At 35.2% G+C, this 13345-nt stretch overlaps 1 protein-coding gene across 1 annotated transcript; it reads left to right on the top strand.

The window, feature by feature from the left end:
- The first annotated feature begins 80 nt into the window (after positions 1 to 80).
- LOC307124348 (uncharacterized protein) lies at positions 81 to 2215 on the top strand. Its single transcript, XM_079813466.1, has 5 exons — positions 81 to 127; positions 345 to 387; positions 624 to 741; positions 921 to 1050; positions 1399 to 2215. Exons 2-5 carry the CDS (start codon positions 373 to 375, stop codon positions 1598 to 1600), a joined length of 465 nt encoding a protein of 154 aa, XP_079669592.1. The 5' UTR covers positions 81 to 127; positions 345 to 372; the 3' UTR covers positions 1601 to 2215.
- The last annotated feature ends 11130 nt before the right edge of the window (positions 2216 to 13345 follow it).

Below are 13345 nucleotides of genomic sequence, written 5' to 3'. Positions count from 1 at the left end.
GAGGAAATGTTTTAAAAAAGGAGGGAGTGTTCTTCAGTCTTGGGACAGACTGGTGCAGCTACCCACCCAGACACAGAACTGCAGGGGCACTTGTAAAGAGCACACATCTTCCCAAACTCTCTAACTGGTATGTAAAAATGGGTATTTAGACCTACACTTCTATATTATTTCAAGAACCTAGATTGTTTTGGCTATTTGTATTAGTTTAAAGATTTCATTTAGATTTTTTTTATGGATTATATATATAATGCATTTAAAAAAGTTAAATATAAATGTGTGTGTGTGTGTGTGTGTGTGTATTGTTTTTATTCTATTTTCACATGCACATTGTTTTAAAAATTTAGCTTTCTTACAGAACATGAAGAAAATTTCATGCACAGCTATCAGGCAAGTCGGCACAGATTGTGCCCTGAAACCCAATATAGTGTTTATGCACCAATATTATTTTTAGGATTAAGATTAATAGTGAGTTTAGTAGCACAGGGCTTGATTTATCTCTCAGTAAACATACATCATCTGCTTAGTAGAGCAGAGGAAAAGGCCTGGGCAGTCATTTCAGCATTTTCTTGGGGAAGAAATTTGCTTTCAGGACATAATCTGAGTTTTTGGTTGTACTTGTGCAGGAAACATCAAGAAGGATGAATTTCAGGGCGAGCCTTTTGTTCCTGACCATGACCGTGGTCATAGTCTGTGGTCAGAGGAGACGCCCTGCAAAAGAGGAGTGGAACTACCGTGACGGCTGTGAGCGGATATCTTTTTGTTTAATAAAACACATGCTGGTTCATTTATGCATTTATTTGTTCTTGCTGCAATGTCATGAAGTATTGTTTCAAAAAACATTTCATATGACCCTAAAAATACTGCTATTACTCTTGTTTGGTTGTAAAAAATGTAAACAATATTGCATTTCGGGTCCTCAGCTGAGAAAGTAAGCATGCGAGGAGTTGCAAATCTAACTCAAGTGCTTGATGACTGGAGGTTTGACATCCTGAACCAAGTTAAAGGACTCCTGCAGAACGACCATCAGTCTTTGCTGCCTGACTACTCCAGGTAGACTTTCATGAGGTTCAATGTGCAAAACAAAGTTACACAGAGTTACAGCAAACTCTCAGATTCAGGCATTCTTTCTTTCCACAGAGAGAAAAGTAACAGCAGGAACACAACATTGTTATTTTGGTATCTGCAGTCACGTCAAAATGTGGACTGTGTTCTTTTTAGAGCTGAACATTTCATTATGCTGGAAACTTTGCAAAATATTTCATGTGCTTAATGCGAACTTCCTGGCTCCTTATGGTTTGGAAACTAGTCATCTTTATATTCCTCAAAGCTCTTTGCCAACCGGTGACTGCGCTAGAGTGTGCTTCTCTCATATTTCTTTCTCTCTTTAACTCTTTCCAGGATCCAGCCTCTCTCTGAGGCACTAGACGACTTGTACAAGGAGTTCAATGCCCTGAAAACTCATCTTGGTGAGCTGACCGAGAAGTTTGGACCACTGGAAACCTTTATCGATGAACTGAAGGCCGAGAGGGCCAGCGCGAGCGCAGCACCTGCTAACCCGGTGCGCAGACGGCTCGTTAAGAAGATGCCTGTTGTCTCCTAAAAGCTCTGTGCTTGAGTAGAGCTGGATCTCTCTTAACATCAAACGACTGTCCTATAGATTCGTTTTACAGTCTTTCTTTGAGCTTTTCACTCTTTTGGCATCTTGTTGCTGGGAAACAGGTAATAAACAATATGCTACTTCGTGAGTGTCCCTCTATGTGGTTTATCCGAAAGCAGCAATTTAAAATGTGACAGCCTGCTCATAATTACCGTTGCAAAAAATAGTGGACACAGCGGTTACCACGGGACTTTATTTTTAGAATACCTTCCATTACTCCTAATCAAAAAGAAACAAATATGCATTTGTTGTTCAGCACAAGAGTATTACATTTCACTGACTTTAATCCTGTAGTTGGAATTAGTCTGTATGAGTATTCAAATATGCATGACTGTCAGTGAAGTGATATGTGGTATTTGCAGCTCTCAAAATGATCAATGACTCATGCAGGTATAAACTGATTATGTACAAGCTAAGAACATTTCAGGAACACAATAAATCGTGTTTTTCCATTGTGTATTTATGCTTATAATCTGATGAGTATGGTAATTAGATGCTTAATATCTCTTGGCTCATATTTGCCATCTCATGTAAGCTATAATAAATTCAGTCTGTTGCATTCACTCCTAAGTTTCAGTGTTAACTTTTGACATAATTAGCTTTGTGCCTTATAGTGTGGTGTTTATTTTGTGTAATATCTATCTATCTATCTATCTATCTATCTATCTATCTATCTATCTATCTATCTATCTATCTATCTATCTATCTATCTATCTATCTATCTATCTATCTATCTATCTATCTATCTATCTATCTATCTATCTATCTATCTATCTATCTATCTATCTATCTATCTATCTATCTATCTATCTATCCATCCATCCATCCATCCATCCATCCATCCGACACTGTTTATATGATACTTTATGGCCAGTGACTTGGTAATATAAGGTCCTTTGTAACACTTTGTTACTATAATTAAAAAAAAAAATTTATTCTTCACTTTGGTACTATTTTCACAAGTAAGGTGTACATTTTCAAAACTCCTCATACAAAAATCCAAACTGATCAAACTTTCAAAACTGCATGCTTTCATTCAGTTGCACATATTTTCATTCCACATAATCATTGTTTCAAACACAAGATTATTGTAATATCTAATGAGAACATTTGGTTTAATCACAGAAACACAACAGTGTGATCTTCTTTCAATTTAGTACTTTTAACAATCAGTTCATTCAATAGCAAACAATGCAAGATACATCTTTCAAATCTCCCTCGTTGCTGAATTATCTACTACAGTACCTATAGTAACAGGCTACAGATGCCACATAAGAAAATACATCTACATTACCTAACTTATATAATTGAATCCATTATGTTTGTAGTAGTATCTATTCAGTGTGTATCAAAAGGTGTGATGAAGTTACGACACAGCCATGAAGTTCTGGGCTATAGAAGAGTTTGCTGCCAATACAGTAAATGTTCTCTGTGTGCCAAATGACTGAATCTATACTGTATTTGAGCTTTATAAGGGTGAGTTACTGTAATGCAGCAGTCTCTACCATGGTAATCTGTTTACAGTATGACATGGCATACACACTGTAATGTAAAATGCTGTATTTGATGCCACCCATCTCCCTTCTTCTGATTTCTGATCAGTCTGATGTTACAACATAATTGACTATTTCCTGTCCCTTATACTCTATTCTGCTCTATACAAATGGTAAATAGTATATTCATTGCATAGATCAAAAACTCAAATCAAATAGAGTGGTTTTATTTTGTTATATATCGCAAAGACATTCTTTTGTTCGGTGTGTAAAAAGTGTAAAATACATTACACCTACATATAGCCTACTATACACAGGGCCTCACTTGATTTATGTAAATGTTTCATAAAACCATGCTTATGTAAATTGTTGCATATATTTTCAATACAACAATTTATGTAAGCAGTTTTACAATTGATTGACACACAAATTCTGCTTGTGTTTCACAGACCACAGACTGTGATGCTTATATGTGACCACCAGGAGGAAATACAGTGTTGTGTCTCTCTGTGTATATATTACAGTTTTTTTTATTCGCTTTGGTACTATTTTCACTAGTAAGGTGCACATTTTCAAAACTCTTAGTACAAAAATCTAAACTGATCACACTTGTAACACAGCTCGTCATTCTTTCAAAACCTGATGTAATGCTTTCATTCAGTGGCACATATCTTCAGTCCACATAATCATTGTTTCAAACACAAGATTATTGTAATATGTAATGAGAACATTTGGTTTAATCACTGAAACACAACAGTGTGATCTTCTTTCAGTTCAGTACTTTTAACAATCAGTTCATCCAACAGCAAACAATCCAAGATACATGTTTCAAATCTCCCTCATTGCTGAATTATCTACAGTAACACAGACTATATATGTCTCATAAGAAAATACACTTACATTACCTAATTTATGTAATTTAATCTATAATGTTTGTAATAGTATCTATCTATTCAGTGTGTTATCAAAAGGTGTGATGAAGTTACGACACAGCCATGAGGTTCTGGGCTATAGAACAGAGTTTGCTGCCAATACAGTAAATGCTCTCACTGTACCATATGACTGAATCTACTGTAGTTGAGCTTTATAAAGGTGAGTTACAGTAATGTGGCAGTCTCTAACATGGTAATCTGTTTTCAGTATCAAATGCATACATACTGTAATGTAAAATGCTGTATCTGGTGCCATCTGCCATCTCCCTTCTTCTGATGCATTTCTGATCTGATGTTACATTGTCATTTACTATTTCCTTTCCCTTATACTCTACTCTGCTCTGTTCACACACACACACACACACACACACACACACACACACACACACACACACACACACACACACACACACACACACACACACACACACACACACACACACACACACACACACACACACACACACGTCTGGTTCACTATCTTTCTGGGTATAAGCAGGCATAATGGTTACAAACTGTATATTCTCTCCCCTTACACTAACCCTACCCATAAACCTATCAATCACACAAAACTTTCTACATTTTTACTTTACAGTAAAAAAAAAAAAAGTCCGCGCAAGGACAAGGAATTAGGATACTGCCATCTTTATAGGGACATTTTGTCCCCATAATGTAGAGTTTACCAGGCCACACACGCGCACGCACTTTGAACATAGTAGTTATAATCTAAGATAAATCGCTTATAATATAAAAATAATTAATTACATATGGTTATCCATATCGGAAATTGCAAACAAAGTAGAATCTATGTATATCAATATCTAAAAGAAATCTATAGGTGAACCAAATGATTGATTGATTAACCATTGAGATCAGTTGGATTAAATAATAGACAAATGTATTAAACTGAATGAGAAGAGATGCAAATCAAAAGTTTGATAGTAAGAGCTTTATGAAAGGCAGTTACTGTGAATGAAACATTTATATAGATGAAACAGTTATTTTTTGTGGTGAAAAAGATACTTTGTAGTTTTGTGTATTGTACTAACACAATTGAAAATATGCTGAAATGTTTGAAAAAAGTGCACTTTTGATGATCTGTTGTGATATTAGCACTATGAGTTTTGAAAATGCACACCTTGCTTGTGAAAATAGTACCAAAGCGAATAAAAAAAACTGTAAAAGGGGTCAGGACACTGCGGTCATGAAGTCATGTACACCTCAAATAATCCAAGTAATTCCTGAGTTACCATACCACATCTTTTATGTCCGTTATATCAGCTATGTCCAAAAGGAATAGCACCAGCGAACAACATCAGCAAAATATATTAAAATAACTGTACACTTGATGACAAAGGCATATAAATCATAAATCTCAAAAGGAAGTCTTACATCTTTGAAGATTTATGAAGCATCTCACTCAAAGGAGGGCAGATTTCTTTTTACACAGCCCTACATTGTATAATCATCTCTTATTCCCATAAGTATCTTGAGCTGTAAATTCATTTTCATGACTGTAATTCATCACTGGTGCAATGGAATTTTAAAGTTATTGAAAGTCTTGAGCGACTGTATCAAGTATCTTCCTTGGGTGATTATCCACATTATCTTGCAATGTACCACACACTCTGTAGCACACAGGCAAACAAAAATACAAGACTACAGGCTAATACCAAACATTAAAATCCAGCCATTTTTTCACCCTCGTGTCACTCCAACTCTGCATGACGTCCCTCTTTGGAACATAAATAGAGATGTTACAAAGAATATTCACACTGCTCTTTTCCACACAATGATAGTGGATGGGGACAAGGGCTTTCAAGCAACAACAATGACAAGGTGCCAAAAAATCTAAATAAAAATAGTCAATTTGTGTTTCACGAAGGAAAGCAAGTCATATGGCTTTGGAACAACATGAGGTTGAGTAAATAATGGTATTTTCATTTATCTCTTTAAGAATGGCCTAGTAGATAATACGTTTTTGTTTTTGTTTTTTTAAATCAGAAAGCATTTCAGTATTAGCAATTTTAATGCCTGTTCCTCAGAGATGCAAAGAACAATGAAACAAGATTTGAAAGACAAATTACCCTGAAATAACCATAGTTTCAGGAGCAGTGGTCTGGGCCTCAATCCACCTTAAAAACCAGAGGTTTTTGACTTTTTTTATTTTTATTTCATTTACGCTTTTGATAGACCAAATCCATTCTTTATTCTTATCTGATGTAATTGAATTTCTTTTTTCCCCGACCTCAAATGTTATGCCTTATACATATAGAAATTCCTATTAAAGATGCTGTATGTACATCTGTGCAAAACATTAAATTAGGACACAGTGAACATATTGTATTTACAAACAGTCCAATGCACATGGTAAATTCAGATATGACAAGCCTCCTAAAATACTAATCTGTGATCACTTTTGATTTAAGACTGAAAGGGCACTTTTCAAACCAGGGTCATTTTGAACATTTATAAATGATATGGCTCGAACACTTTGTAAGCCTTTAACCTTGAGTCATGGACCACTTACGTCATGCGAGTCTCATAGTTCTGGGAAAATGCCCATAAGGGGAATCTTTTATTGATTTCTCAGTCATTTACAGAGCGTAATCAAAAGCTCAATTGTAAAACTGAGAATTTAAGAAGTTGGGAAGGACAGTGACTGCACTGGAATGATAAAGATGCACATTTATTAGTTTCTGTTGAGCTCTCTTGATTCAAGGCCAGTGCCCAGTCAATGTCACAGCACTAAAAAAAACACCTCCTACTGCAAGCTAAGTGAACTGCAATGAATGCTTGAAAGATCTCTGGGAATTGACTCTGAGGGCATTTGGTATTACTGTCATAATAGATTCAAACTGGATATATGGCAGCAAAGTTATGATTTCAACAAGCTATAGATGAGAGATCAATGCGTTTGACACAACAGAATCATGCAGTTTGCAAAATCTGCACAGCATGGATTTATTTAAATATTTTAATATTGTATATGAATTTCAATCAAGTAATAGAGTTTGACAGAGGGATTCCACCAATAATTTTTGATGTCAATTTAATTTTTGTGACAAAGTACAAAGTTAACTTCAAACAAAGCTAAATTTAAGAAGGTAAAGTTCAGCTATAAATGTCTCATTGCGTCTCATATTAAATGCAATAGGCAGTTTACTACTCTGTAAAAAATAGCTTTGCAAAGTAAGCATTACAAAATAAAGTGTGTAAATACAGTGATATTGTACCATAGTATTTTTATTGGATTTAAATTCTGTTTTATGTAACAAGTGGTCCCTATACTCCATCTTTTTATCCACCAAGGCCTAAAAAAGGATGGAGATCCCTGCCATGAGGTATTTCAAACCATCCTGCACAGTATTTCACTCATGATGAAACTTGACATTCTTGGAAAATCCTTATGTAACTGGTAGTCCACATTTGTCTATTTTCTAAGTACATTCTTATAAATGCTAATTAATTATTGCCTGCTTTATGTATTTCTTGGACATCTTTATGTAACATGGCTTCCCAATGAGAGAGGACACATCAATAAAAAGCAGCGACAGACACGCTTTAAGTCTTAGTTCCAATCAAAGTGCACATCTTGACCAAAGATTTAACAAGCTCTTGGAGACTGAGAAGTTAATCCAAAGATATTGGAGGTCTTACAAATGTAGACGTTGCCAAGACGATACAATCTCAAAATGATGTTAACTCATTTCTGGGTTCAACACCAAAGCAACAAACTGCAATAACCTCGACCTAAAAGACCAAATCAAGAGCAGTATTAGATTTGAACAAATCCATCTGAATGAGGAAAAGGGATTATTTAAAGAAATGCCTGGGCAAACATTCAGCATCTCTGGCATCTGGGTTTGTGAGTATTTTGAATTTAATAAATTACAGTCATGCTTCAAGTTCATCATTCTTGGTATGTGCCAGACGGACTTACTGTGACCCTACAGAAGCTAAGAATGGTCCATTTACTGTTCACTGAAAGACTGGCAGACCATACAGCTGAAGCTGAATAAGTAAATACAGATAAATGAAAAACATAACGGTTTTTACTTCCAGTCATTGAACTAAGGTCAGATATTTAATTCTGAACCTCTAAAATGATGGGGAGGATAAATAAGCTTGACATGTCGTACCATATGCTTTTTTTAGGCAACATAACTGTATAAGATAATAAAGTCTAAACACATTTGGGGTTTGTCATACAATATCTCAGGAGTTCGTTATTTAATTTTAAAGGATCCGTAAAATGCTTAGCTATAGCAAAAAAACAACAAAAAAACAACAAAAACAAATATTGCATTTAAGGATTTTTATGTAATATGTGACAGCTCAGATGTTTAATGGGACATCAAATAGTATAGGGCCTACCAGCTTTTATATAAAAAATTGTATGTTAGACCATCAAAATAACAGATGTAAAAGTTACAAGAAAATCTGCCAATTGCCAGATTTTGCAGTGTGCAATCTGCATTCAATTGCAATTGTGATATTGTTTTTATACAACAATTCAATACATAAGAAGTTAATAATGAGCAACTTAGATTTTAGAATTTTTTTATTCTTAGAATATTTTTTTTAGATATTTAGAAGAATATCAACGAAAATGCTAACAATACAATAAACTATATATATATATATATATATATATATATATATATATATATATATATATATATATATATATATATATATATATATATATATATATATATATATATATATATATATATATATATATATATATATATATATATATATATATATAAAAGTCAGCTTAAGGTAGCTACAACAAGTATTACATGCGGTTAAATGTCAAAATAACTCCAAATCATAGTTAAAAAGTTTCAAAATGGTGGTGGGGATTTCAATAGACATATTTTATATGTCTATGATTTCCCCCATGAGGAAGTGAAGTTAAATGCAGCCGCTAACTGAGATGTCCTTCAAGATGGCTGATTTCGATCAGTTTCCGGGTCACGGGCTGTAGGACAGAGGAGCGAGGAAATGAGGAAGCATCAATTTGAGCGTTCAGAAGCACCCAATCTAAAAGTGGAGTTAAACACAGCCCTGTTGTATCCTTCATTTCCCACGAAAAGAAGGGCGCATTCAAGGCCGCCTTTGAAGAAGCCTTCGAATTGGGACAAGCTTTGTTGTGCCGTGGTGACCTTGGAAGGATGCAGCCTTTGAATTGGGATAAAGTCAATTGTTTTGTTTCTGAATTTATCAGTGTTTTTGTGTAACGAGAATATCTCCACCACTACACTACACACAATAAGTGATAAGTAATAATAGCCTACATACAGTGTCTCATTTATATAGTTTAAACAAATTTATTATAGCATTAATAATTATCACAGAAAGCCCGATGTTGAGAGTAAAAGACAGAAAAAAGTTCTAAATAGCATTGCTTAATCAAATCAATTTAGTAGTGACAGATGCGCAATTATACACACAATTAAAATATTAATTTTCATTACGTTGACATTTAATGCTGCAGGGATTTTTATATAATGCATTGGATAAAGCAGTGTGCTATTATCAAGGTTTAGACAAAAATCTCAATCACAATAAATCAGAGCAGATTTCATGAAAGTTAATTTTCGTAATTGTGGAATTGACTCTTTCATCTTGGAGTATTTAAATAGGAAACATCACACTGGACATTAATTCAAACTTAAAGAAGTGTTCTGGTAGCTCTTGGCAGAGAGATCATCATTTTCAATTACGGCATAGGGTGGGATAGGACACATTACACAATCTTACAGTGTCTCAAACAGCTGTGCTGGGGATTAATCGAATAAAAGGGAGATGGAAAGGAGATTAAGTGGTCCCCTTTCACAGCTCTCAACTTCAAGAACGTCTTTGCAGTCTTGTCAGAAGATTATAACCATTTGACATGATGGTGATGGAGGCTCAGCCTGCTGTCATGTGCTTTGATAAAAAAAAAAGAGAGAGATAGAGACAGGGAATTAGATCCCGCATGTGATCCAAAAACCTGTAAATTATCTCATTTCAAATGGACATAACCAGACAGAGTGCCACATGTCCTACATTCAGATTGTGACAAGCTGGATGCTGAATGCTTGGAGATCGGGTTTCATGAAGTTTAACTTCTTTTTGCGCTTTTGACATTTTCACAAAAGTGACATACCCTTTTGGAAAACATTTTGGAGAAATGCCAGGTGACAAAGAGATGCCGAAAGACAACACTGTGCTGTTAAACTTTCTCCGTCAAGGGATGGTTCCTGTTAGCGCATTGTGAATCCAAAGGCCTTAGACATTTATGGATGACGTGATCATTTATTCTGAGAAGTGACCTGCCAACGGTGTCAAAATGCGGGTGATTCACTCTGAAAATTTCATCAATTAAATAAATTTGGGATTTTGTATTTGATCATATGCATTGCCAGTTGCTTTGTATATTTTTCTTCCAACAATGAAAACAGTTTCAAACTAAATAACGTGTCTCAAAGCAACACACAATGTTTCATTCTTAAAGGAACTGTATGTAAGAATTGTATTTAATCATAAAATGGCCCTGATATGTCACTAGACATTAAGAAATCATGTTAATTTCAAATACTTATTTCACTGACAACAGTTGTCCGGCCAGGATATTGTCATTTTAAAAGTGAAGTTGCAGCCCTCAACTGATGTTGATGTTGACATGTTGTGTTTTGGCCTGAAGCGCCACCCTCCACCTATCTACCAATCACAAAGTCAGTAGTGTTTCGGCATCCGGGTTGCCAGCTCTGCTCTAGTTACCACAGTTGCAGCTACAAACTTTTTGGATAAAAAATGTCTAAGGAGGGGGAGAGGGAATACACCGCTCTACAGTAATTTGAAAGTGATTGCAGTACCAGTTTTGGCCACAATCCTACATACAGTTCCTTTAAATGAATTAGTTTGATTCAAACAAACATCAGTTGAACAAATTAAGACTTAAGACTCACTACAGACGGTGATAGCAGAAAGAATCACTGTACAATATAAAACACTAATGACAAATAAAGTGATCCAAACAATTAAAATATATTGTAGCTACAGTTCATTTAGATTTATTTTAGTATTACAATAGGAGATCAATACATAAAGCCCATTTATTAGGGTATAAGAAAACAAAGATTGGTTGAAATTGTTTCTATATGTTCCCGTGTGAGTAGGAGAAACTAAAATGCAACAAATTAGTTTAATCAAATTAACTTTTATGAGTATACAGAACTTTATTTTTCTTTTGAGTTCTGCAATCTGAATTGTTTCATTGTTTTGAGTTTTATGAACTTGTTTCTTTTAATTTAGACAAACTTAATTTAATCTAAACTGGGCTGGGATTTCTATTTCCCAGCATGCTTTGACATGAAACTCGAAAGTGAGAGTAAATGCTAAAATTAATGTTAATGTTTAATGGTAAGTGGGAGATTTAGTAGTGTTTAATGTTTATGCTAATTTAGGATTCTGGCCTCCTTTTGTCTGTGGAACTGTGGACCTCATCCATGATGCAAACAGGTCTGCCATTAACAATGTCTGAAGAATTTTTCCCTGGAATCTTATTTATTTATTTATTTTCCAGATAATCCAGAAAAATGCTTTTGTGGTGTGCTGATCTTATTTATTGGGAAAAAAGTGGATGGAGGGAAAATTTCAGGCCTTGACTGACAAGGGTACAAGGCCAATGTGACGGGTTGATTGGGAGGCTAAAATAGCATCAGGTTACTGAATGGCACTATTAAATTAAATGAGGTGGCACATTTTATAGGCTGGACAAATTCCATTTGCTGTTTTAGCCACACGTGAAATGAGTTTTGAGGAAACAGTCCCTACCCGAGCAAGATGCTCCGCCATGCTCTCGTCTCATAAGAAGATTTAAAGGGGCTGAGGATTGGATTACAAACTGCAGCCAAGTCACTCCTGCTGACGGAGAGCTGAGGGACAAATTACTTTTTGGAACATTAAATTAATGCTCAAACGAAACTTTGCATTTTCATACACTCTGTAAGACTGTATTGTTGATATAATAACGAGAATATTATGACCCTGAAACAATGTGCTAAGCAGGTCAAATGTTTTAATGTCCACAACAATTTCAAATGATTTTTCTATTAAAGGGATGGTTCCCCCGAAAAGGAAAATGATTCCCTCACCCTCAAGTTGTTCCACACCTGTATGAGTTTCTTTCTTCTGTTGAACACAAAAGAAGATATTTTGAAGAATGTTGGCAGTTTTTCCTACTATGGAAGTCAATGGGTGTTGTCAACCTTTTCATTACCAACATTCCTCAAAATCTCTTCTTTTGTGTTCAACAGCGGAAAGAAACTCATACAGGTTTGGAACAACTTGAGGTTGAGTAAGTAATTACAAACATTTAATATCTGGGTAAAACTACACTAATTATACAGAAGATGAAATTACCGGACTTTCAGTAGACAAAGTTACAGGTCCTTTAAAATCCATTATGTTCTGACAAAAAAAAAAAAAAAAATACAATGATGTGATCAGAAATTTGCAATCTGAATTGCATTAAGGTGACGTTAAGGCATTTAGAAAAGCAACTCTCATTAATCTCTCCAAATGTAACAGCAAATTAGGACCAATCTGGTGTATTCAATTATGCATGAGAAGTCCCTATTTTTCATCTCAACCAAATTCTCTGTCAACCCATTTGTTTAAAGATTTCCATTTTAAAACAGTGCTTTGAATCCCCTCTCCCTGTGGTGCTGTAATTAATGACAGAAAAGGAGAGAAAAGAGATGTGCAAATTGACTTTTCAGGTATTTCATTAAAATGCCGGTTGCCCACAGGAGCGTCCGCTGATCCGATGTGAGCAGCCACACTCCCAGACAGATCTGAGGCAGCAGTAATAGATTCATGGGGCTGACTCACAGGGACAGCAGCACAAGTCTCTGCTTGAGCCGTTTTCAATTTTACAGAAGCTCCCATATCGTGTTCCCCTCTCAAAGGGACTATGCAAAAGTACAGAATGGTTTTGGTAGGAATAGCTGTTCTATGATAAGAATATGGTAGAAATTGTTGTCAGAACCATCAGATAAACTATCATCTAAAATTAACCTAGCATGAAACACAGAGCTATAAATTAAAATACAACCCCATGACAATATGTAGCGACATCATTAAAATGAAGCTGAATCGTTTTTTTTAATCTGCTTATTGAAATAAAAGAACCGGTTTCGTGGAAATGATTCGGACTTCCCCTCACTACTTGGAGACAGTTGGTGGCAACTAGGTCATTTTTTTGT

This window comes from Gobio gobio (assembly GCF_949357685.1).
Source record: "Gobio gobio genome assembly, chromosome: 1".
NCBI lineage: Eukaryota > Metazoa > Chordata > Actinopteri > Cypriniformes > Gobionidae > Gobio > Gobio gobio.
The sequence above is the reverse complement of the archived record's forward strand: the minus strand, read 5'-3'. Positions and strand labels throughout refer to the sequence as shown.

Coding starts and splice junctions, on each gene's coding strand:
- LOC307124348 (XM_079813466.1), top strand. Junction 742..920: donor GTGGAACTACCGTGACGGCT/GTGAGCGGATAT, acceptor TCGGGTCCTCAG/CTGAGAAAGTAAGCATGCGA. Junction 1,051..1,398: donor TTGCTGCCTGACTACTCCAG/GTAGACTTTCAT, acceptor AACTCTTTCCAG/GATCCAGCCTCTCTCTGAGG.